The sequence below is a fragment of the Leiobunum rupestre genome, chromosome 10 (genome assembly GCF_980474605.1).
Source record: "Leiobunum rupestre chromosome 10, qqLeiRupe1.1.hap1, whole genome shotgun sequence".
Classification (NCBI taxonomy): Eukaryota; Metazoa; Arthropoda; class Arachnida; order Opiliones; family Sclerosomatidae; genus Leiobunum; species Leiobunum rupestre.
Genome location: NC_143393.1, coordinates 30,835,957 through 30,862,536, shown reverse-complemented (window position 1 = coordinate 30,862,536; position 26,580 = coordinate 30,835,957). Strand labels below are relative to the sequence as shown.

General features: G+C 35.9%; 1 protein-coding gene across 3 annotated transcripts in view; it reads right to left on the bottom strand.

Moving 5' to 3' along the window:
• Nucleotides 1-20,718, bottom strand: part of LOC149925370 (macrophage mannose receptor 1-like) — a 49,535-nt gene extending 28,817 nt beyond the window's left edge. Inside the window, exons 1-5 of one of the 3 annotated variants that reach the window (XM_090160127.1) lie at nt 20,600-20,718; nt 15,468-15,664; nt 3,216-3,378; nt 1,969-2,112; nt 955-1,083 (exon numbers count right to left, since the gene is read on the bottom strand). In XM_090160127.1, coding sequence (XP_090016253.1) covers nt 955-1,083; nt 1,969-2,112; nt 3,216-3,378; nt 15,468-15,664; nt 20,600-20,648 — 682 coding nt within the window. In that variant the 5' untranslated portion in view covers nt 20,649-20,718. Of the gene's footprint in view, nt 1-954; nt 1,084-1,968; nt 2,113-3,215; nt 3,379-15,467; nt 15,665-20,087; nt 20,141-20,310; nt 20,425-20,599 lie in introns of those variants that run through there. The other 2 variants (XM_090160128.1, XM_090160129.1) reach the window with 2 other exon arrangements.
• Nucleotides 20,719-26,580: the final 5,862 nt, after the last annotated feature.

Below are 26,580 nucleotides of genomic sequence, written 5' to 3'. Positions count from 1 at the left end.
TGTAACGAAATTCTAGTCTCTTAAACACGAATATATAAGAAACGTTTTAAAATACCAAATTTCTTATATGAATGTAGGATATACTTGTTTCAGCCTTTTCGGTACAAGTATTTTGAGGAGTATGAACATCTTTGTGTAAGTACATTTCTGGGTATGCTGATATTTGGCTTCCACTGTGTTTGACATGTTTTTAATAGAATTAATGGAATTGCTGCAAACTATTAAATTTTATTGGTGCCAAATTAGTTATTCATTTCCGGTGCATCAATTAATTATTTACTCTACGCTGTTCACACCTTTCCACCAAAAACGATTTGGGTTATTCCATTACGATTATTCGTCTTTCTTATTATCATCTGCTATGCTGTTTCTCGTATGAAATTTGGGAATTAGCTTAAGCCTTTCAAAAGGATAATATAAATTTAATATAGTAAGCAGACGACGGGTCAAAGGTTTCACAGACCCGTCAGCGACGTTACAGAATAGCTTATTTTATTTGGTTGAATTTCCAATAGTTTATATCAGAAGTTAATTGTCAGCCAAAAATTAGTCACCTACCCGAAAAAGTTTCGTGTTGGTCCCCCAAAAGGTTGACCAACGTTTTCTTTAACCACTGACAACAAGTTGGAGAAATTTTGTTTCCAAACTAATTGGCTTTTAAAAGTTGTATAGTGTGACCGCCCCTTAAAGTAAAGACCTAAAAAAAGCCATTTACCTTTTACCCTGGCGGTGTTCACGTTTTGGTGATTTCCCCGTGAATGGGTATGTGAAAATCTTGAGAAAAACCTAATTTAAGATTTTTCCCATTATTTCTATTTGCAGATCTCAAATATTTCATCAAAATAGTGGTGAATTACGAAATTAATTAGTGGTGGTTAACAAGTTGCAAAATGACACACAGAGATGCAGTTATGCGTAATTTACCTTGTAATTAATATTTAAAGAAAATCTCACTTTGATCTTCAAATGAGTGAATTGTAACCAGAGTTCCTTCCGGATGATACAATTTGCAATGTTTGTTAGCGGCATGAAAATTTAGGCGTTCAGATTCACTTTGACCAAATACTTTTCGACACCAGTGCCCTAGAAATTAGAAATTTAAGACATTTATGCCAACTTTAAAATGATAATACTCAGTTTTACAATCTCAATTCCATCGATATTATAGGTATCGGAGAATCACCGTTACAATTTTCCAAAATGTTAGTAACTTATTAACGTTAATTTTTTAGAGTTATTTGATTGAATTGGCTAGTCCTAATTTGGTTTTGTGACTCCATCACCATGAGTCTTTTGAGAACGAATTGAAAAGGCAGCTAGAGTTTAACAAGTGCGCTTGAAAACTTACACACCGAGTATTTACCAGTTCCACCAACCTTTTAGTAACATATCTGTGAAAGGTATACATTTTATAAAACCGATTGCGCAAAGAAATTGTCACCTTATTTCGGTCAGTCATCTGCAAATTTGACCAGTTTACTATTGTATTTGTGGGTGTGCTCGCACGTGTCTCAATAATTCGAAAAAATGGAGTCATCCACGTCATATATAATGAAATAATGCGTGGAAATGCTCTAAAATCACCGTGTTTATAATTATAATAATAATAATAATAATAATAATAATAATAATATGTATTTCGATTGTTCGCATTTTTTATTAGAATTAACGTGCTTTGGGGGCCTTTGCCCCTTGAAGAGGACGGTGAATTTAAAAATGCGAGGCAGCAATGACGACGTAACGAAAATTTTACCAGTTCGCCCCTGCAATTGAAGATATACTTACCTAATGGTAAATGAGTGTACACCGAAACATTGTCCAGAGTAAAGACTACTTAAAAAATCATTATCTTTCAAAATGTGATATTACAGAAAGACCTATTCCAAAATATTGCGTTCACTGATAGTCATCCGATCGATAAACACACTTTCCTGTAACATATATGTAGGAACTGTAGTTGGTACTTACTATGTTTGGTGAATCCCGATGGACATTGACCCAACACGGTTTCGGATACATAGCTTATTTCTTTTTCTGTTTCGTTCTTCAATGGGAATTTACATATGTACGACCAATCGAATCGTTCCTCGCAATCATTTCCTTTCCAATCTCCTACGTACCAGAAACCAAATAAACACTCTTTTATCAGTTCCTTTTTCATCAGTTACATTTTGAAGGGGAAACCGATTCCAGCTGCCGTTTGGTTTTTGATATAATAATTCTTTTTTTTTTTAAATATGATATGTATTCTAGAATTTGTTCGGAGCAATATTTTCATTAACGTAGTACCCTTTGGTTATTTTTGAAAAGAAATCTTCAACGAACAAACTAAACCCATATATTTTGACAATTTTTCAATCCATTTCTTATGAGAATGGCGTCAGATCAATGGATGGGGTTTGCTTTATGTTGTTAAATACGTAATAACTTAAAATCTGTTTAGAACATATTTCCAATTTAAATTCTTATTTCGCGATATTTATAGCGATTTACAGATTCTGTCTTCTCATTATTAACTACAGTTTCAACACTTTTAAATACATAACCACTATTACCTTTGAGTTTTTTTAGGAATTAATTAAAAGACGGTGTTTCAAAGCCTGCAAGTTTATACTCGCTTGCTTATAGACAATATATTTGTTTCATTGATTGTGTAAATATCATATTTATATTATAACTATATATATGTATATATATATATATATATATATATATATATCGGTACCGTGCACAGATAAAATTGTTGGTGTCAGTCGTCTTTAGCTACATTACCTCCGCAACCAGCCACTCAGCAGAGCCGAAAATCTCAATAGGAGGGATATTGACAAATTGGAACTCTACTATGGTTTATATTCCCTTAAGTGCCAAGACCCTAAGCCGTGATATCTTTGAAGTGTAGGTGTTCTAAGTTCATACTTATACATTGCGTGGATTAAAACGAAAGATGCCTAACGCCATCTACTGGCCAGTGAATGAAGTTCCGTGGATTTATGCTCATGATGATTGCAGACCACTTTAGAAGTCTCAAGTAACATTGATTCCGAGTATAACTGAATATGATTACGACATTTGTTTTGCTAAAATATCTAAGTTATATTTGTTATTATGGACTTTACTACCTTTTTGAGTAATTTAACAGTTTTTGCATTACAGTCCAGAGTTGGTTCTTTTTAACTTTATAATCTAAGATTATTCATAATTATTCTGAAATTTACCTCCCCTTATGTAGATGCATTTTTCTGCCGAGAATTTCGCTTCATGAGTAATTTCTTCCGTATAATCAACAATTGTTCCATCAGACCATTTATACGGAGAATTCCAACTAGATTTCAATCCGATGTAGTAGCCATCGAAAGCGAACAACCCTTGAGACGCAATCTATTCAAATAGAAATACGTGTCCAAATTGAGTGACTTATTAGTTGACCAGTAAGTATTCTATAATGTAAAGATAGTACGCGGCCAGCACTCAGCGCATCTGGTGGTTCCTGGGAAAAAACTACGCCCCTTTACCTTTATTCGGGAAAGCTTTCACACCCACTTAATCATCAGTAAGGGGGAACGCATTTAAAGCTTTTGATGTAGAAGGTATATATATCCCTTCAGATTTGCCATGTCCTTAAAACTATAAATGTCTAATTTTGCTTTTTATCCGATTAAAGCTATTGTCGACTCTATCATTGCCACCTGTATTATGATAAGGCCCTTTTTATTAGAGATGGCAATGAATCTATACAATTCTTCGAAAAAAAAGACTTTACTGGAGAGCTTGGGTGATTACTCGGAACCACTCCTCCTGCGTTAAGTTTGCAAGTTATTGCCCCACTGCTAAAGGGGTTTTCCTCTTTCCTTAAAAACTTGTAGAGGTTAACGGTAATAGTAAGTGTAGGGAGATGTTGCCTCGCGTGCCAAAAAGGGCTTGCCACCCACACTAATACGCATTATAACCCAGGCACCTTAAAAGGCATTAAAAGTCGCTAGATGACTTCGGCCTAAGGTGGTGCCTTGGGTATTAGCCTAGCTGATTATTCTAGCAAAGGAAACTAGAGTCAAAGAACCATTTATAATTATAATAATTAGACAAATTTTACTTTACTTACTTGTTAGTGGACTTTAACCTAAATTGTATATATTGTTAAATTTTAAAAAAGCTGCTACCTCATGACTTAGAAAAAACTTTATTTTATTCGGAGCTTTCGGACCGTGGTCCTTCTTCAGGGAGTGACTGTTACAAGTGATTCCTTAACACGAATACAAAACCAAAAGCTCCGAGTAAAATGAAGTTTTTTTCTAAGTCATGAAGTAGCAGCTTTTTTAAAATTTAACAATTTATAATAAACCATGGCTAAAAGTTTTAATATTTGTAGCTAAATTGTAAATCCCATTTATAATATATTGTTAAAAATTAATATAATTTAAGCTATTGCCAATTTTAAAATCGAGATAATCAACGCGAGGGAACTTTTATGTCCCGCCTTATGCGTCCAAATGTATCTAAGTATCTGGTTTTAATTTCAACGCTAGCGACATCTGTTGAAAAAAGAGCTACTAAATGTCGAACCGACACTTGCTTTAACCTTGGATCAACAAAGACAGCACCCCCACACAAGGAGAACGCAACCCGTCAAAAGTCATGCATTTTCTTGTGTACATTTCTCATCAATTGGTTTGACGCTTTAGCGCCTGCTGCCGTTAGAAGGGGAAATTCAGAAATTGTCTTTGTAAAGGTTCATCCAATTAAATTTGTACACAACACTGCATTAGCGTTTTTAAAGGCTAGCTGCGTTCTCCTCGTGTTTGTTGCTCCTAGCTTTAACACTCAAAATCCATGACAAAATATTAATTTGTTAATTAACGTAGAAAAGTCGTTAATTTTTATCACATGTTACATGTTATTACTGGGATTCAGGTTGCTTTGTACCACCTACAATAAAGGTTCTAAGACCGGAAACGTTTAATTTTTCTACGTAGATTTGTTTCGCGTTAATTGGAAAACGAAGCTTGTTTATGGCCTACATCAGTACTTTTCTCGTAATACATATATTATATACTTCTGATGATACGTATTTACGTAAAATACCAACGAAACCCTTAATACAAACAATTCAAGTAATTTTTATAAAAAATTTATTTTTTACTAGGATAAACGTTTTCAAACTTCTCGACCGGGTCACCAAAAAATCTGATAATATGATCGTCGCTATTGGCTTTGGCTAGAGCTTAATTTCTACAAATAAAATTTATCAGAAGTTAATACTGCTGCATAAGTTCATTGCTATAGGATTTAGCAATGTAAAAACATAAATCGGTAAGCAAATGTCGGGAAAAACCATTTTTCACTATATTTGGCCGTACTTCCCCGCGCGATGAGAATGAGATATTTCTATATCGTGCCATACACACAGCTACTCTGCTCAGGCATGGCCAACTTTGAGTCTTTGACACGAGCGCAATAGCGGCCAACACTTTCGTTGAAGTTTCTATGTTAACCTACGAACAAAAATATATCTCGGCGTTGAGCGCCCCTAACGGAAAATTATTTTTAAAATAGTGTTTGCCTTGAATCCAATATAAAAACGAGCATGGCGCTGAACGCCGATAGTTTATAGCTTGGTTTCTAGCGGGAAAATTCTTGTTCATGGAATTTCGGCGAATGGTATAGCCGCTATTGCGTGAGTGTCAAAGTTGGCCGTGGCTCAGGCTATTGAGAGACGATATTTCGTCTTATTTAATTGGTGCGGGTAAAAATTGCCTTTTATGTATTTATTTGTGAATTTTTTTAAAAGTCGTATGATTAGTTTCTTAGAATGTCAGAGAGAAAAAGCCTTCGGACTCTTATTATGGAAAGAGAAAATACAGGGAGCTGCTGAAGCAGAAAAACAAGTGACTGCATTGAAAAGGTTCGTATCAGTAGGTGCTGACCCTGGTATTTCCAACGCAGATACGGCGACACCTGTATCATCTCAGGTAAGCTAACTTGTAAGTTCCACAATTCTACCTTCATAATTTTTTGATGCAGTAGGATGCATGACAATGATGGACGATACTAATCAAAGGCGTACGTATTATCCTCATTCCTAATTAAACATGGTGGTAGCTTCCGGGATCGTACCCACTTAGAAGCATTATGGTCCACAGAAAATATAGTCGTCGTTTATCCAACAGCACTCAAAACACATAATAGGGGCATAATCGTAGAACACTTGTAAACTTGATTAAATTAATTTTATAATTTATATTATTTGTTTAACTACTTTATTATTTATATTATTTGGTTAACTACTTGGTCTGGGTCCGATGGCCCGAAGACCAACCGATCGAATGGGGGTCCAACGGACCGAAGTACATCCAATCGAAGGAAAGCACTAACCGACCGAAAATTAAAAAATTCCTTTTTTATGAGTTAATTGCAGAAGGTTTCAACGAACCGAAATATATATTTTTATATCAAAACAAGAACATGCAAAGCAGACCACCTTGAAAGGGCAAAAATATACACCGCACAAGAAATTGAACGCGCGCGCGTTTTTGTTTTTAACTCTAAGGCCTTGCCTTTCGAATAGTAATTAAGAATAGTAATTTTATGCAATAATTTTGCTTTGGGCCCATTCGACCGAAATCCAATTCGTTGGAAAACGATTTAACATTGAGTTCCAATCGATCGAAAATACCCCAATTGTGCGGTTTACAGCCCAATTTTGCACCTTTATATTTTTTTTAGTACATCGAATTAAGGTTTTTTTTTATAGATATATATAAGTCACGGACGTATCCAACGGTGCCTACGCGCCTTCGGCACGCGTATATAACCAAACGTTTGCGCGCTCCGCGCGCTTACCTTACCTAACCTAACCTAACCTAACCTAATCCGAACTAATCTAATCTAAAACGTTTTTCGCGTACCCTGCTATATCTCGGGGCAGAAGTAAAAACCAAAACAGTAAACTTGAACAGTAAAAAAGTTATTTTAATTTTTATTTAACGATATACAACTTTTCGGTCCGTTGAAACTTTTTCCCTTTTGTTGCTATAAAAAACGTATGTTAAATTTCGGTCGGTTGGTCCTTTTTTTCGGGCCGTGAGTTTTAGATCCGTTGGACCCCTTCGATCGGTTGGTCTTTGGCCCATCGGACCTACCCCAACTACTTTATTATTTATACTAGGGCGTCACAAAACCCCAACGGGTATTTTTGACAAAAACCTGAGCGGAACGAGCTAGCGACAATATAAATAATTCAAATATTGAACACACATTTAAAGAAATTAAGGTAATAACTTTTATTTTTATGACATACACATCATAGTAGTTTCAGCCTCTCCAGTTCTTTTTTTTTTGAAAGCTAGCCCGGTCTTACTATTGACTTTCAAAAGTCGTTCAACGTTAAATCCGGGATCGAAAATTATGCCGTCCAAGGTTTTTACGCGCGAAACGGCAACGTATGCCATGCCGAGAGCGAATTCGTTGGGTCCGAGATCAACAACTGCTTGCTCAAGTGTTAAGCCCTGGGAACGATGAATGCTGATTGCGTAAGCAAGTTGCAGTGGGAATTGCTTACGAGTAGAAGTGGCCGCCCCCTTTTTATAACGACGGACCTGAGTATGTTGGAAAATTAACAAGCACACAAAGTGGCAACTCGTTTAAATACTCGCGAGTATCGGTGGAAATATAGATAATGTTAATTAAAAAAAACCCTCGAAGGGATTCCCCTCATCAATTACTGTTTTCGAGGTATTGCGAAATTTCTGCGAATTATCAGAGCCCCCATCCCCCTCCACTTCTCCCGTACAACTCGCTCCTATCCCCGCCGAGCGCCCCCCCCCTCTACCCTCTCGTTCTCTCTCGCAACCCGTGGTTCATACCATTCCTCTTTCTCTTCCGCCCCCCCTCCTTTGAAACTTACTAACGGACGACCGTTCCTATCCCCGTCTAGCACCCCCCTACCCTCTCGCTTTCTCTCTCTCTCGCAACCCGTGGCTCGATCATACCATGCCTTTTTATCTTGCGCCCCCCCTCCTTTGAAACTTACTAACGGACTAACGGACGGACGGACGGACGGACGGACAAAACTTTCCCATAGAACTCGCTGCTAAGAGAGCTACGCTCGCTTCGCTCGCTCCGCTCAACAATTATTTGGTTAACTACTTTATTATTTATATTATTTGGTTAACTACTTTATTATTTATATTATTTGGTTAACTACTTTATTATTTATATTATTTGGTTAACTACTTTATTATTTATATTATTTGGTTAACTACTTTATTATTTATATTATTTGGTTAACTACTTTATTATTTATATTATTTGGTTAACTACTTTATTATTTATATTATTTGGTTAACTACTTTATTATTTATATTATTTGGTTAACTACTTTATTATTTATATTATTTGGTTAACTACTTTATTATTTATATTATTTGGTTAACTACTTTATTATTTATATTATTTGTTTAACTACTTTATTATTTATATTATTTGTTTAACTACTTTATTATTTATATTATTTGTTTAACTACTTTATTATTTATATTATTTATTTAACTACTCATAAAAATAGTGTACACGGTTTTAATTAAACTATGTTTAATACAAATAACTGACGAGTTTTACATATTAGGCATTTTCGACAGCACCTATAGAGGATTTAGAGTTAGAAGAGGCCCAAACGAGGGGTCCGCCCCTTCAATGATTCACGTGTAGGCCCTGATTCCCCTATTCCGAATCACAGGAATCTGGCCGGGAATCTTACATTTTTCAGGAATCAAAGAATGATCTTTGGATCTGGAATCATAACCGAATCGAGGAATATTACAGGGTATCAAATTCGAATCATTGAATCATCTCAGGAATGTGTAATCATAACAGAATCGTGGAATCATTTCGGGTATCAAACTCTAGTGCTGGAATCTTTTTCGGTTAATCATGGAGAATAGGAATCAGAATCACGCCAGTGATAAAAATATTAGAAAAGAAACTGAAGATGAACTTTTAAATTCTTTAAAAAAAACTGACAAAATAATTGAGGCAGTCGTAAACCGACCTAGTGGAAGAAAAAAAATTATAAGGAAGACCTTTTTGGTTCCTATATCGCAGCGGAACTTAAGGATATGAATGAGCATGATAAGATACACAGCATTGTTAAAATTCAAAACATAATTAATGAAGTAAAATTAGCCCAGTTAAATAAATTAGAACAATAAAATTTTAATTACATTATGGTGTTATGTAATGTACACATAACAATTGATATTTTCATGGTCATTCATATCATTCTCACCAATTTCGTTTTAATCTTAAACCATTTTTAACATTCTATTAGTGAAAATTTACGAAAATTTTAATTATCATTAACTTTTTTTTGGTCTTACACCTTTTTTCTATTAGTTGTTTAAATAATCATTAAAAATTTTTTATAATAAAGTAAAACGTTTGTACAATTTCACAATTTTTTAATACCTAATTAATGTTTCATTTGATAAAATCTCAGTAAATAATTCATGTTTATTCTCAATGCTTAATTTAAACTTATTTAAAAATGAAATCCTTTTTGCTTAAATAAAAGCCAAGGCAAAATATTTTTCTATTATAACAACTGCCATTTTTTATTTAAATTTTTTAAACGTTTATTCTTAGAAAATAATTATTTTAATTAGTACAATTTTTTCATGAAGTTTTTGGATAAATGTATAATGCAGGGGTATAAAAATAGCTAGCAAGTGTGAAATATTTTAAAATTAACTTTTTGTTTAACAATATTTAACTCGAATGAAGAAAATTATGAATAATTAGTGTAATTCAGAGCCTTAATTCTACTCTTATCCTTTTCTACTTAACAACAATAATTTTTCGTTACCAAATATAATTTCAATGGAGCTAATGAAAATTTTCTTTCTTTAACTCCTAACGATAAGAGTAGAGTTTAGAATCATGTAAATAAGGAAAAAACTATTAAATTGGGGAAAATGAGAAACAATTTGGGTGAATGCTATAAAATTTGATTAAATGGAAATAAATTTGGGTGAATGTGATACAATTTGAGTAAAGGGAAATATACATTGGTAAATTTCAATAAATTTGGGTAAATTTAATAATTTTAATAAATTTTAATATTTTGGGTAAATTCCGAATAAATTTGTGTAAATTCGAATAAATTTGGGTAAATGGAAATAGACATGGGAAATGCCAATATGAGTAAATCAGAATACATATGGATAAATGCAAATACATACGGGTAAATGTGAATAAATATGGTTAACGGTGAATAAATATGGATAAACGGGAATAAATATGGGTAAATGTGAATATGTGTATATGCGAGGCCCTATGCATTTTCCAGGTTTCTTATGTATTAAAGCCACCACTGTGTTCATTTAGAATTAGTAGGCTTTGTTCGCCTTAAAATATAGTCATTTTGTCATGCAACCTCACTTACTGGTGATTTAAAAATTTAAGAAACTCATCTCTAATGTTGACTGCATCTCTTGAAGATCTATTGGAGCCAAATTGGCCACCATTAATTAGACCTAGTGTTTCTTCCTGTCTCCAGGCACCTTCTGCGTCTACATAATCCGCATACTTTGGTGGGCAATACCTTCTCTCTTCAGGTTTTCCTCTATCATTATTTCTTTTTAAATAATTGTGTAAAACAAAAGTAGCTTTAACAAAGCTTTCCACATTCTAGGTATCAGCGATGATAGCTTTTCTAAATATTCTCCAGCGTGCGGCCAAAATTACAAACGCATTTTCAATTACTCTCCTAGCTCGAGAAAGTCGTTAATTGTAAATTCTCTTTTCAAATGTTAAATCACAACCAGGAAATGGCCTCATTCAATAAGGCTTTAATGGAAACGCCTCGTCACCTACTAAAACATGCGGTATTTCTAGAAATCGAGATCCAATAAATGGTTTTGGTCTAGGAACATTAATTTTTCCATTTTCTAGACCTTTTCCAAATTGAAAATTAGCAAACACTCCACCATCACTAGTCTATGATGACCAGAGTCACCTATGTACACAAGTGTGAAACAGTAGTTCGCGTCACAAACTGCCATTAAAACAATACTGTGAGTGCCTTTGTAATTATAGAACAATGATCCACCATTTTCTGTTGCTTGCATAACACAATGTTTGCCATCAATGGCCCCAATGCAATTTGGGAAATTCCAAATTTTAATAAAACTTTCCACGGTGCTTCACTAGTTTCTCGTACAATTTTTGACACGGTTGAATGTGCAATTCTAAAGTGATAGCTAGGAGCAACAAACCCAACACCCCACACAAGGAGAACGCAACTTTTCAAAAGTCGTGGATTTTCTTGTGTACGTTTTTCATTGGCTTTAGCGCCTGCTGCCGTCGGAAGGAGAATATTCGGAAAATGTCTCCCCCCCCCGCCCGTAAAACCTTGAGCGTAAAAGCTCGTGACGCTCGTCAAATGAAATTCGTATACAACCCTTCGTTAGCGTGTTTAAAGGCTAGCTGCGTTCTCCTTGTGTTTGTTGCTCCTAGGATTCACCAGAAGCCAGAAATCTGTCAATTATAATAACGATAATTAATTGTATATTTAAACTGTGTCAATATGTTGGTACCGTAAAGGGCAGGCTAATCTCTCTGGTGCTGAGATACATTTTCTCCAATTAGTATTTTTCTTGGTTATTAGAGGTCCTACCAGTTATAATAGATCGTCAAAAGATTCGGGAGTCATACGCATAAAATTGAAATAACCTACAAATTGGTTATTATAATATAAAACGTAAACTTCAAATGAAAGTCAATGGGCAAAGGCTTACCATCTTTGTCTTCCATCCTCATTTCACTTACTAAATTATGATAAGCTCCTTGTTGTAATCTTATTAGAAATATTCCTCTAACCCATTTCGACCTCTTAATTTGTTTCTGCCTGCGAAGTTTTATTATTGATAATAATAACTGTCTTCTTCGAAGTAATAACGTTAGCTCCAGATCCTCCATATTGACAGCAAGTTTGCGCGGCCGTTGAGATTTGTCGCTAGTATAGCGACCTCGAGTGAGTATAGCCGTCGCGCGAAACCTCCGCGATTCAACGCGATTTGCGTGCGAAAATTTTGCACGAAATCGCTTGCGAACCTTCTGTGTGCATCCGCCTTTAGCCTTCCAAAGCCGGTGGCGATGGTGGAGTACGCGTATGTCTTCCGAGAGAAGTGAAGTTCGTCCCCTCGTTTTATTTTAGGTAGTATCATTTTAAAGGGATGTGCCACCTCATTTGCAGAAAAATGGTAAAAGTTGAGTGTAGTGGGAATACGTAGTGAACGCTGATGCTGGTGGAGGGATAAAAAACATCATTATCAGACTGATAATTTCAAATGCTGCAACGTAGGTTGTGGATCCCTTGAAATGCAAAATATTGCATTTCCTGTTCCCTTTAAGTATAATCCAAGAAATAACCTTAATAAGAATCTTAGCAGAAACTTGAAATAAAGCAGAATCAACGCTCTTTTGAAGGAATCCACCTAATAGAAGGTGAAATCAGAAAAATCAATTTGGATTAGGAAAGAACCAGAATGGAATCAAGACGGAATCACGGAATCAAATGGAATAAATGATTTTTGGAATCAACGAGATTCAACTCTAAGATTCCTTGATTCCGAATCTTGTACGCTTTTTTCTTTTGTGGCGGACCCCTCGGGCCCAAAGCAAAGATGAGGGAAATGAATCAAACTCATACCAAGAACAAGGGGCATTTACGTATAAGTATGAATCTTCATTTGAGGTAGGAAAGCCTTATTAATAATGTTTATTACAAAATATTTCGAAGATTATTTTTTCTAATAGAATTGTGTATGTATTTAGGGAATTTTTTATTTATAAATCATAATCGAATCACCATCTTTATTAATAACCTTTTAATGTTGCCCTTATTTAATTATTGCATTTTTTGCTCCTATCATATTTTTGTAGACGACGCTGCCTCAAGCGGAGGTGCCAGTATCACACGACCCTGGAGAATGGCCGGTACACATAACCGACAACATTCGTCAAATTTTAATCCAAGGTGGACCAGAACAAGTAACTAACATTGAGTTTCCTGTGAATAAAGATGGACGCAGGTTTAGCGTCAAAAACTACCTTAGGCGTATGTCTTTTGGGAATTGGTTTCTCGTGTCTGGTTGATTTATTCATTATCGAAAGACGTGATTTTCTGTTTTTGCTGCGGGCTTTTCAGCAACGTTCGAGCATCTTTGACTTCTGAATCAGGTTATTCCGATTGGAAACATATGTCTGAACTTTTATCGGAACATGAAAAATCTCCAGGACATATGAAAGCTTTTCAAACTTGGATAGAATGTAGTAAGCGGCTACGTTTAAATAAAACAATTGATAATCGAGTTTCTTGGTTCACAGAACTTAGCGTTTCGCGGTAAAACTCTATTCAATAGACAATGGATTTTGTTTTTAACTATTAGAGTTTGTTGTCCGTTTGACGTGGTCATAGGTGACCATTTACGAAGGATACCTTCCAAATAAACCTTCGTTCATTATCTATGCCAAACACTCAGAATGAGATAATTGTAATGCTTGGTTCAGAGATAAAGCAACACGCAGTCGGTGAGGGACTTATTATTCAATTATTTTAGATTGTACACCTGATACTAGCCACACAGAACCAATGTATTTAATCATTTGGTTTCTGGAAACAGGAAAAGAACCCTGCATCCAAGAACATTTTTTGGGATTTCTTCCGATCGACTGTTCAACAGGCGAAGCTCTAACAGATACTATTTTGTCACAACTATCGGACTTAATTATACCACTGCGTAATATGCATGGTCAAGGCTACGATAACGGGGCTAACATGTGGGGTAATCACGCAGGAGTCCAGAGTAGAATTCGAAGCGTGAACCCTCGGTAATTTTTCGTGAAATGAAGCTGTATATATTTTTAGCATTTTACAAGAAGTGTACAACTACTTTTCTGCCTCGACTTATAGATGGTCAGTGTTGAAGAAACATGTGTCTTCTTTGACAGTAAAACCACTAAATTGGAAAAATCTAAGATGCGTTATTTAAGTTATCAGCAGATTCAAGAGCTGATGAATATGGGAAGAACACTGGTCAAGTTTGCAAGCTAAAGAGCTTTAAGTTTGCCTGTTGTTTAGTTGTCTGCCACACAGTTTTAGTCAGAGTAAACATTGTCAGCAAACTATTGCAAAAAAAGAAATGAATATTTCAAAAGCAGTTGAGCTTTGATACTAGTTGATGCAAAGGAAATTGCAGATCCAAAAAAAGCTTTCCTATGTAACTTTTATGTTAACGTATTGGACCTGCTATCAATTCATTGGAAGAACTGTTTTCTCAATAAACTACTCACAATAATATGTTTGGATTTATGTATAACATAGAAAATGAAGATACCCTTACAAAAGGTTATGGCTCTATATTTGTTTCAGTTGGGCTTTTATACGGCTGCTGGTCTGAAATTTAGCTGCAGTTGGTCTGCAATGAACTGCAATGAAGTACAGTCTAATTACAGTCCAAAACTTAAACTGCAAAGTAGATGGAATTGTCTGGAATTACGGTTGAGATTTCCAAAAAAAATTGAGACTATAATCGAGCTACAATTACAGATTTTTTACTGCAATAACACAAAGTCTGTAAATTAAAAAATTGAAAACCATTGTGGTGTCGAAGGTTTGCAAATTCACCAAGAATTGATGGTGCTTCTTTCATTTGCTGCCCTTCGAAAGTGCGATTGGGCCACGGGAAATTTTAGCATACATTACTACCCTTACAAAAATTTCATGGCTGCAATTTCGCTGCAGGACAGTCATATTACAGACTGCCAAAACCATTCTTTTATAATCTGTAAATAGTTTGTAAGGGAATTAACTGTTATTTGGATGAAAAGTGATCAATTTCAGCCACTTTGCAGTCTGCGATTTACTGACTACAGCAGAAAAAAAGTAACTACATCGAAATGGAGATCAGTTAAAACAAATAATAATTAACAATGGATTTCCTTTAAATTTCGGGAAAACCAAAAGCCAATTTTTTATCCAAGCGAAGGGAGCTGTTGGCTCACGATGTATGAAGGGCTTTCCACTACCCTCCTACGTATTGTAACCTGGTCACCTGGATTAATGGCATTAAACGTCTCTAGATAAATGGGGCCTTTAGTATTATGATGCCTTTAATTAAGGCTGCCCGGTTACAATGCGTAGGAGGGTGGTGACAAGCCCTTGATACAACACGAGCTAACAGCTCCCTACACTAACTATTACCGTTAACGTCAAAAAGTTTTTATGGAAAGCGGAAACCTTCAAGCTGAGATTGCACCCGGTTCCTCTTTTAGCGAAGCGAAAGTTCTAGCCAAACTCCCACCCCACTTTAGGAAAACGATTCTTTAAATCTACCCATATCGCTTAGTGATTCAATCATTTGGGGTTCGATATAATCCTACCAAAGCTGTGAAATAACCAAGAATTTTCTTACCTTCTCCTTAATGAATTGTGATTCTCCAGCCGAATGAATGGATACCAGATGACCTCCATATTCTTGACATTTACTCTCAGCTTGTCCCCAGGACATCTGAGCGAACAAACTTTTGTGACTCATGTAACAGTTTCCCTCGTATTCATATCGGTGGTAGCTTCTCGAATGCGGCCCGCAGAGACCAGAATCCGAAACCACTGTTTGTCAAAACAAGTGAACGACTTTTAAATTATTATTCGCTACGAGTTTTAAGAAAAATGGCAATCTTCAAGTAGTAGTAAGGAACTGCCATTTTTAAGCCGGGCTCCGTTAATGCTTCATTTTCACGTTCGTTTCGCACATCAGAGGCAAGCGGGAAAGGTACCAAAAATCGCGCTACAGCTTTCCGCTTTACAAATTTCACGGTCGCTAGATAGGAATTCCGCTTCACGAGCTGATCGAAACGAATCAAATAGTTTCCCTTTTAAGATTCGTTTAAGCGTAAGGTCACGTGATATACAACGACCCATCCCGAGAGGGAAAATATATTTATTAATACGCTCGCGTAAGTTTCAATCGGATTTATTTATAACTTAATTTACTTACACTTTTTAAAACGTTTAAAAATAGGCCTATAATTTTTTAGTTTTATCATATCAAAATAGTTGTTTCTATAAAATAAATGAATAAAAACTAAAAAATATAATATATTGCTCTTACGTCACAAGACACAGCTTTACTAGTATATTCTTCGCACGGGCGCTAGAAAAACCTATAATCCCCTGGCAACTATAGCGCGCGCTCGTAAGAGCCACGTTTAAACCAAAAGGCCACGTTATCTTATAAAAAGAACTATTAAAAATATAAGATAAATTATTTTCTAATCATTTTAATTATAAACTGATTTCTCCGTATATCAAATTAGCTCGTAATTATAATTATGAGTTCGCTAATATATACAAATACGTTGTAATTAAACTGATTGGTTTTATATAAATTTATATTTATTTATTTTATATAATGAATAAAATTATTTATGTATTGATAATATAAATGTTTAGATCGTAGTTGAAATGAATATTTATTAAACCGAACATGTAATAACAATTAGAATGATCAAATTAACAATGAAAATGAACAATTGGTAATAAAAATGGCTATATCGAAAATGATTAATGAATGATAATTAAAATTATTAGATCGTGCGTAAAATAATCCAACTATTATTAAAACAGTTTATAAAAATTTAAATGACAATAACGAAAATAATTACTATCAATCTATTTAACCCATGAATATAGTCAACTGCAGTGACGTAGTGGAAATAGAACTGAGCTGCTATTTATAAGCAGTCCAAGTATTAGTTCTTAAAATAACACGTTATGGTTATATTTTATTTTCGCAGTATTTATTTCATATTATTATTATAATAGTTATTTTTATAATAAAATTTTAACAGCGCTTTTTCATTTAATACCAATAACAATAAGCAAACACTGACAACTGAAATGTCACTAAAGTATCACAGCCACTCGATAGAATCGCTTTTAAAAGATCAGAATTACTTTCCTTCATTTTGTATTTTTATTCTAGAAATATTTATAACTTAAAATCTTATTTTTTAGAAAAGAACGCGAAACGTCCGTGATAAATTATTTCGTGGTAGTTCTGCTCTCGTAAACTATTTTGCCCTAAAATGACATCATTTTATAATTCGTTCTTATTGGCTTAAGTAAGAAAAAATCTCGTGTGGGGGCGAAAATAGGCTCCGCCCCACGATAGAGTGGAATATTCATTGATCAATTAGATTAATGATAGTGATTAATAATAAAAATGATACTTGAATGTTTCGATAATAATTAAAATGAAAAATTGAGTATAAAAATTAACAACGGCCTCCGTGAAATAAACGTCAAACATTGCGAAATCTCTTTTTCGTAGCGCAGAAAACGCAGTGTTGCCGCTTAAAAAATAACCAGCGCTTTCTTCCTATAGCGGCTTTAGCCTCAGCTCATTCTCAACACTTCCGTTTTCTTTTATTACGACTTTATAAGAGTATTAGTACATTTCACACTGAAGATATTTAACACGAAAGGTAGGTGCAGGCTTTGCCAGCTCAAACACTATACTGTCAGAATCCCCCAAGACCTTCACCTTACAGGTTTAAGTATATCTTAATGTCTGTCAGTTTGTTAAGCACGCAAATGGTATTAATTAATTAATTGTACAGTTTAGAAAGGATATTTTTTGTACGGTTGAAAACGGATCCGTCTTCTCGAGCAATGAAGAGGAAATTGAAAAGGAAATTGTGGTGCAAGATAAACTGGGTTTTTCAAATGCATTTAGCGCGCTTTTAAACGCGATTACAATGTGGCACTTCCCTAACTTCCGTTTTCCTTCTGAAAGGCTGTAGAATATATTATATCTATTGGGAGATCCTTCAATCGTTTATTTGTTTGAAACAAAAGTTGCTCGATGACTTAGGCCTAAGGTGGTGCCTTGAGTATTAACCTAGCTGATTATGATTTTTATTATGATTATGAAACATGTACCGTTGCAGAAAAATATTGCGGGTAGAAATTCATTACACAGGAGCTTTTTAAGACTATTACCTCTATAAAAAATGATTTTATATAAGTAAATATATCTATGGAGTGTAATTTTTACAGTTCCCATCGTTAGACTTGGTAATTCAAGCGGTAAATTTTGAACATCGATGCGGCGGTGTATACATCCGCTATTAACAAGTTACGACAACCTGCGAACATACATGTTTCGTTTCAATGGCCTTAATGGATACTTCTCTCGTAAAAGATATTTACTAAACTTCTTAGTTCAGGTACAGGACGTCCCCCCACAAATAGTACTAAACTTCTGATGACGCATATTTGTTTATGTAATTTACTTCACATCCACTAAACAATTTTTCATTAAGGAAAATACCTTTCTCAGTGATTATGTTACATCGATGGTGTTACCAATTTCTTCGTTAGATTTGAAATGTTAAAATTATGAAATTGAAACCCATTCTAATGGTCAATGGTACCGTTTCTCAGAAAGGGTAAAACACATTCAATAGTTGCCCTCGAATATCAAGGAAATAAGAATATATGAAATACTAAATCATGACGAATCATGATTTTTAAAAGTCAATATGTGTTCCAAGTCAAATTATATTAAATGAAGGTTAAGTCAGAGCCCGAAAACGTGTAGAGGTTTAGTTGAAGGAGGTGCAGGCAACAAATCTACGTCTTCGCTCCTACAAGTTCCCCTTACACGTTTTTGGGCGCTGGTTTCACCTGTCCAATCAGTCTGTGCCGATCAAATTTTCCCAATTCTTCGAAAAACGACTTTTACTGGAGAGCGTGGTGCCATCTATTAATGGCACTGTTTTATTTCGTTACGTTGTCTATAAATAACAAAGTCAATCTTATCTAATAAAACTATTTAACTTTATTGAACGATGCATACAGTTGACATCACGTGCCTAGGATAAATTATATAACCCGGGACTAACAGATAAATATACGAGTAAATATGTTCCCAAGGAGTAATACATATTCGCCCTTGTTATAATTTGTCAAATAAAAAATTTATAATAAAGGTCAAAGTATTGAAGGTTCAACTGTATTAAAGAACCAATACCAGTAGCGGTGCTAAGGGTAGGCGGGGCCTACCTAAAATCTTCAAAGGTGCCAAAGATTTATTAAAATGAGAGGTCAGATTTACTTGTAATTGTTATAATGTCAAAATAATGTGAAGGTACTCTTTGCAGTCCTTAAACTGAGTATTTTTCCCAAATTGAGTTACTAAAAGTCACTTTTTCAAAATTCAGTTACTAAAAATCATTTTTTTCAAATTCAGTTACTATAAATCATTTTTTTCAAATTCAGTTCCTAAAAGTCACTTTTTTCAAATTCAGTTACTAAAAGTCACTTTTTTCAAATTCAGTTACTAAAAGTCACTTTTTTGGAGTTTGTAGTTTTTTCAAACTGTATTTAAAGTGAGCTGAATCAAATTCAGAAAAATTAATCTAGTCTAATTTTTTTTAAGTGGTATAATTTCCTATGGTTATTTAATTACTATTTTTATACGTTACTAGTCAAAACGTATGATGACCAATTACAGCTGCAATAAAAACAGTATTATTTTTGCCTTTTATTAGTTGATTTTCCTATTTATTTAGTCACTTTTTGGTGCCTAATTTAGAAATTTTAGTCACATCGCTCACTAAATTTCTCTGTGTGAGTATCTGGCCTGCCTTTGCGTCCAAACATGTTTTTCACAAGTGTGAACACTTTTCCCCTACTGCTGATATCATACCAGAAAATATTCCTAAATGGGTAATTTTCGCAAACTATGGCATAACTAAATTAACTTTCTTATACATTTTTTCAGATTCTGGTTTTGGTCTAAAATATTGCGTCAGTTTTGGTATGTAGATACTTTATCTACTTAACTAGGGCTGTTTGATTTAAATCTCAATTTTAATCAAGTGTAATTTTTTAAATCATTTATTGAAATCAACTATTATACTTCAATGTATTTATTAAAATTCACTAAGCAATGTCAATTCAGAGAAAGCTCAGTTAAATTTAATTTTCAGTTAATAATTAAATTGTAAATTAAAGTTTACATTACCGCTGCAATCAAATTATTACTGCCTTTGTGAAGAAAAACAGGCATCAAACCTTAAAAAATCAATAACGAAATCAACAACCCTGTACTTAAATATATAGTATTCCATCTCGCGTTGTTGAATAAACAGAACTGAACTGAAATGAGCTGAAAAACCCATAGTGACACCGAGGAACCTTACGTCAATTTGGTTTTCAATATTTTTATAGATAAACTTTATACGTACCTTAGTTTACTAGTAGAACCAAACAGAAGCTAATTATTTGAAAATCCATGTGTAAATATTATATTAACCTTTAATTTTCAATAAATTTCCGAAGCACGTCAGTAAGTCAAACTACCAAAGCGACAACGCGTGGTTTACTGAATTTCAGGACACGAAACACTTGTACTCGGAAAGTATTTTCTTGCATCCTCTTTTGCAATAATAAGTAAGGATTTGGATAATCTGTTCCCCCGCAAGATTTCTTGACAGTTATCGGTCTATAATAACAATATATAATATGTATACATACCTTCGTTTACTAAAGCAATGACAAAAAACCCAGCTACTCTAAAATCCATGACAATATGTTAGATGACAGGGAATATATTTCAATTTAGAAAAATATCATTTGAATAACCGACCCGAAAAGAACGTTATTTATAACTGTCGTTGCAAACCAGCGCGTTGTTTCCCGAAACACTCCTATCGTAAACATATTTCCTTATCAAAGTTTTCGTTATACATCCTTTTTCTACAATTCTAAGAATACACTCATATAGACTCGCATTTTTCTGATTAGTCAGAAGCCAAAACGCAGCTTGGTTAGTTTGCTGAACGGTTATCAGCCTTTTTAGAAGCGTTTCTAAAGCCCAAACTAGTATCTTGAGACTACGTGAAACGAAAGTTAAATTATTTGCCCCGATGGCGCGATAGTGTCATGTTTCCAGATAAAAAAAAAGCTTTACGGCTATCTTATCTGTCTTAAAGGGAGTATAACCCTTGCAGGAAAGGTGGAGCTTCCATCAATATTCACTCGTGGCACGACAGTATAAAACGTAGTAAAAAAATTAAATACCCCATCTTGCTGCTATTGTTAGGAGGAAAACAATAATAGTTGGATTTTCAACTACGTTGTAGACTGTCATAAGCTTGACTTTCCTTGCTAGGGTTATCTCCCTTAAAGCCAAGTGGCTGTAAGGCCCTTGTTATTAGAGATGTCAGTGACTCTACCCGATTCTTCGAAAACGACTTTTACTGTAGAGCGTGGTGCCATCTATTAATGGCACTGTTTCATTTCGTTACGTTGTCTATAAATAACAAAGTAAATCTAATCTAATAAAACTATTTAACTTTATTGAACGATGCATACAGTTGCTATCGCTTGGCTAGGAGAAAGTGTATAACCCGGGACTAACAGATATATATTCCCAAGGAGTAATACATATTTGCAAATATAATATCTATCTTTTCAAGTTAATAGTTTTTTCTTAATTGTTCAAAACGTTTGGGTCGCGCGAGTTGAATTTAACTTAGCGGGATCCTACCAGACCGCGGAGAACATATTAATTTTAGCTCGCTACCTTTTTCGACTAGACTGACTAGTTTAATCGGGAACTCTAAACCTTTATACACGCACCGTACTATAACTATGCTTACGTACTATAATTTACTTCGAAATATCCAGAGAAGCAATTGAGTCTTTACTCCCGCCGCGTTTCTCGACGTTTCTTCGCTGTACAATAACATCCAATATCCGCTGGATTACATTCCTTAGGACTGGTTTTTACCGCTGGTGAAATACATTTTGGACAGAAAAAGAATATACAATACAGACATTTCGCGGGAATTCCGTTACAAATTGAAATACATATTTATTTTACCAACTAAATAGATTTTTACCCTTAACATTTGTTAGTTTTGTTGCATTTAAATTTTATTGATACACTCAAGTTCTAATCTTTATTTAACTTAAATTCTACACTTAATTTATATTTTCTACAACGCGTTAGCTGTGTCTGCAGTTCCATCTCTATCGAACGATTCCGATGTTTTCGCTGGACTACTCTCGATAATTTATATTTTAAAGTTCTCTGGAATGGCGATGAGATGAAAACGATTTCTTCTGACAATCCTCTTGTTTGTTACTTCGGCTCGTGGCGGTATGTGTGGTTCTAGTACGGTTGGTAGGATCAGCACCATGGCTCTCAGCTTAGCTGGGCTACACCCATTTCGAAGTGGTGTGAATGTATACGATAGTACCCCTCGATGTAAGTCTAGAGAATTGGTTACTCTCGACTTGATAATCTTCACAGATACTTGGCGGGTAACGTTGACTTGAAACCATAGTCCCGTTCAAACTTGCTAAATTCTGATGTGCTTGTAATGTCAAATTGTGGACCATTGTCACTACTCACTGTTTCCGGTATACTAAATAAATTTGAGTGCTAATGACGGCGCTTGCTTTCTGGTCTCTCATCTGTGCTATTTCCGATACGACAATGAACCACTTTCCCTCAACATATAAAAGGTCCATAACTACGAGCTACCAAAGTTGGCTTGGAAATGCTGACGGTATCTATGGCTGGTTCCTGTTCGTGATTCTACAATACACGCACTCTTTATTCGATGTCATTAGACATACTCGGCCACCATATTGAAGTGCGTGCCCTTTCACGGTACTTCGTAATTCCTAAATGTCCATCGTGAACTCTGTCTTATATTTAATTCCTAATAGTCTGTGGTACCAAGATGCGTCCACCCATCATTAATAATCCTTCCTGAACTATTAAAAATAGGCTGAGCAGTGGGTTTCTATTCGCTTGTTGTCATTAGGCCATCCTTCCTGGCAATATCGCATTAGTGACTGGCACACACGGTTCAGGCTAACGGAGAGGGTCCAGGCAAGCTGGCGGATTGGGTAGCCTGCTGTGGGGCGGTGGGCCTCCATATGCGGGCACGGTGGTCCTGTTTCCCGGCCTTTTGGGGCCCACCGGGATCTCCGGTGCCAGCTGTGCCGGGTTACTTGGGCTGCTGTGTGCTCGTCGTTCCCCTTTAGGAGCTCTCTCCAAAGGGCTTGGCTCCTTACCTACGTAGGTAGGGTGTCGGCTGGAGTTGCTAGAGCATCCATTCTAAATCCCACTGCTGTTTGTGAAGTGGGGATTGGTCCACCCATTGCTGCACCTTCTGCTGGGCTGAGTGGCTTGCGTCAAAGGTGAGACCATCAGTAGTAGGGTTCTGCTACCCATGCTGGATTTGTCACCTGTCCGGGCTAGGTGGACGCTGGCGTAGGGCACTATGATGATTGGCCTCCGGTGGTATGGTCTTTGTTACTAGGTACACCGGGCTATAAATTCTGACACACTAGCACACGGTATCCAAATTTCCGCTAACCGTTTGTGTGTCGCAGGTGAGGTTGAGGTTATTAGTCTGACGTGTGCGCCTACTTCATCCTGTAACTCCTCATTTACTACGTCTTTCAATGGACGGCGAGACAGCGCATCTTTAGCTACTAATGATTTCCCGGTATGTACGTGCATGTCAGTATAGAAATAACTCGTCAGACGGATCCTCAGTCGTTGTAAACGAGGTGATAAGTCACCTAAGTGTTTTGATGAGATAATTTATAACAACGGTTTGTGGTCGGTTTCAATGACTATGCGTAAGCCTGTTATGTAATCAGCGAATCTTCCTCACGGCCAAGTAATTCCTAAAGCTTCCTTTTCAATTTGTACGTATCTACAGTCGGCTTCTGATAGAGTATTGGACACGTACGCGAATACTTGTTGTTGGCCGTCTTTATTTTCCCGATGAATGACTGCCCCTGCACACCATACGATGACGCATCAGCTGAAATAACGGTGGGTTTATTCGGATCTAATACCCCGAGCACAGGCTGACTCGTTAATATTTTCTTGAGACATTGGAATTCGTCTGCTGGAGGTTGCCCCTAAATCCAATACTTTTTTTACTTGAGGATTCGGGAAAAATTTACTCAAGTAATTTTCCTTTCCAAGAATTCGTTTTAACTCGGCGACGTCCTTTGGAGGAATCAAGTCATTTATGGATTTTACTTTGTCGGCGTCCGGCTGAATCCCATTTTCATCTATTTTGTGTTCCAAGAACTTGACTGAAGTAACTCCAAATTTACATTTATTTTTGTTTAACTTTACTCCATTTACTTTTCACTTCGACAGAAATAATCGAAGGTTCTTGTCATGCTCTTTTTGATCTTTACCAAATACTAATCTGTCGTCTTCTAAGTTGACACAATTGACAATTCCTACCGATGCAGAACTCAGACCAAAGGGTAAAAGATTAAAACCAAATCAGCCAAAGGGTGTGATGAAAATGCTGAGAGTAACGGACTATGGGTCTGACGGAAACTGCCAGTATCCACTGTTGCAATCGAGCAATGAAAGCACATTTGCTCCAGCTAATCTCCCAAGAATGTGATCAACCGACGGAAGTTGAAATTCTTCACGAAGATTATATATTTCTGTAAAGTTTACACAAATTCTGAGTTCGTCTGAGGCTTTCCATATTAGTACCATAGGGGCGCACCACTCAGCTGGCTCCACAACTGGTGTGATTACGCCTCGGCTAACCATGTTTTCTAACTCAATTTTAACTTTGTTCATTAATGAAAATGGTAATCGGTGTGGCAACGCATACGGTGTGGCGTCTGGTTTCAGTTTGATTTTGTACATTCCTTTTAATACTCCTAAACCTTTAATTAAGGTTGTTTGATTCGTCTTTGCTTTCAGATGTAACCACTTGTAGTCTTGCCCATAAATTTAGATCATTCCTTTAGAGGTGAGCGGGCGCACCACTTTTAGCGGGCTCAAACGCCCGCGGGCAGAGTCCCTATGGGCACAATCCCTGTTAATGATGTTTGAAAAACGTGAAACGGGTCATATTTGGCTACGGGCTCTTGCCCGTTTACGATATCGGGCTTCCTTCAGAAAGGAAAGTGTTTTATCAAATGCATGCCCCCAATGGCGCCCGTAAGAATACATTTTGCAGGCAGATTGGCGTTATTGTGTTTGAAATGTTTTTTAAGTGAAACAACGGGCATGATATGGTGAATTTTATTAAGTGCAGGCGGTTGTACGGTCATACATGTATAATTTTGTATATCAAATCAATTTTAACAAGTTGGCAAGGCAAAATATACCTCTCCTCGGAAGAATTGTCCCTAGTGGTATTAATCTCTGCTGACTGCGCTAAAACAAGATTTGACCTTTAAAATTTCATACGTAAAAAATTTAGACTTTAAAAACCATTAATATGCTCTTCCGCTAAGCTGAGTTTATAATTTTCAATTATATGTTACATGTATCGGTGGTTCTGTGGTAGAACACTCACCCACCCACCCACACACACACACACACACACACACACACACACACACACACACACCCACACCCACACCCACACACACACACGGGATTACGTTTTTAGTAAATAACTCTGAATTGCGGATATATCTTTAAGGGTCATCTCGAGAGATTAATACCACTAGGGACAATTCTTCCGAGGAGAGGTATATTTTGTCTTGCCAACTTGTTAAAATTGATTTGATATACAAAATTATACATGTATGACCGTACAACCGCCAGCACTTAATAAAATTCACCATATTATGCCCGTTGTTTCACTTAAAAAACATTTCAAACACAATAACGCCCATCTGCCTGCAAAATGTATTCTTACGGGCGCCATTGGGGGCATGCATTTGATAAAACACTTTCCTTTCGGAAGGAAGCCCGATATCGTAAACGGGCAAGAGCCCGTAGCCAAATATGACCCGTTTCACGTTTTTCAAACATCATTAACAGGGATTGTGCCCATAGGGACGCTGCCCGCGGGCGTTTGAGCCCGCTAAAAGTGGTGCGCCCGCTCACCTCTAAAGGAATGATCTAAATTTATGGGCAAGACTACAAGTGGTTACATCTGAAAGCAAAGACGAATCAAACAACCTTAATTAAAGGTTTAGGAGTATTAAAAGGAATGTACAAAATCAAACTGAAACCAGACGCCACACCGTATGCGTTGCCACACCGATTACCATTTTCATTAATGAACAAAGTTAAAATTGAGTTAGAAAACATGGTTAGCCGAGGCGTAATCACACCCACACACCCACCCACCCACATATAAAATACATATCACTGAGGCCCGTGATAGTAAAATACGCATTACCAAATACCGTGATACTAAAATACTATTACCGAACCGCCAAAATTAATTACTTATACTGAAGATCTTTATAGTTAAATCGAAGTTCTGAAGCCCCAGATAATTAAGTCCTGTTACAGAAGCGCACAATAAGCAACTTAAATTTGCAAGATAATGGTGAGGCAAGTATAAAATTTTAACAGGTAATATAACAAAGAAATCGAGGTGCAGATTTGCAACGAAGCCCTCCTCAATGCGTATAAGGTTGTAAACTGGTACAAAAGTCGGTTTTGGCTCCTTATCCGAAAATTTTAGGAGCCGGTTCTGCTGAGC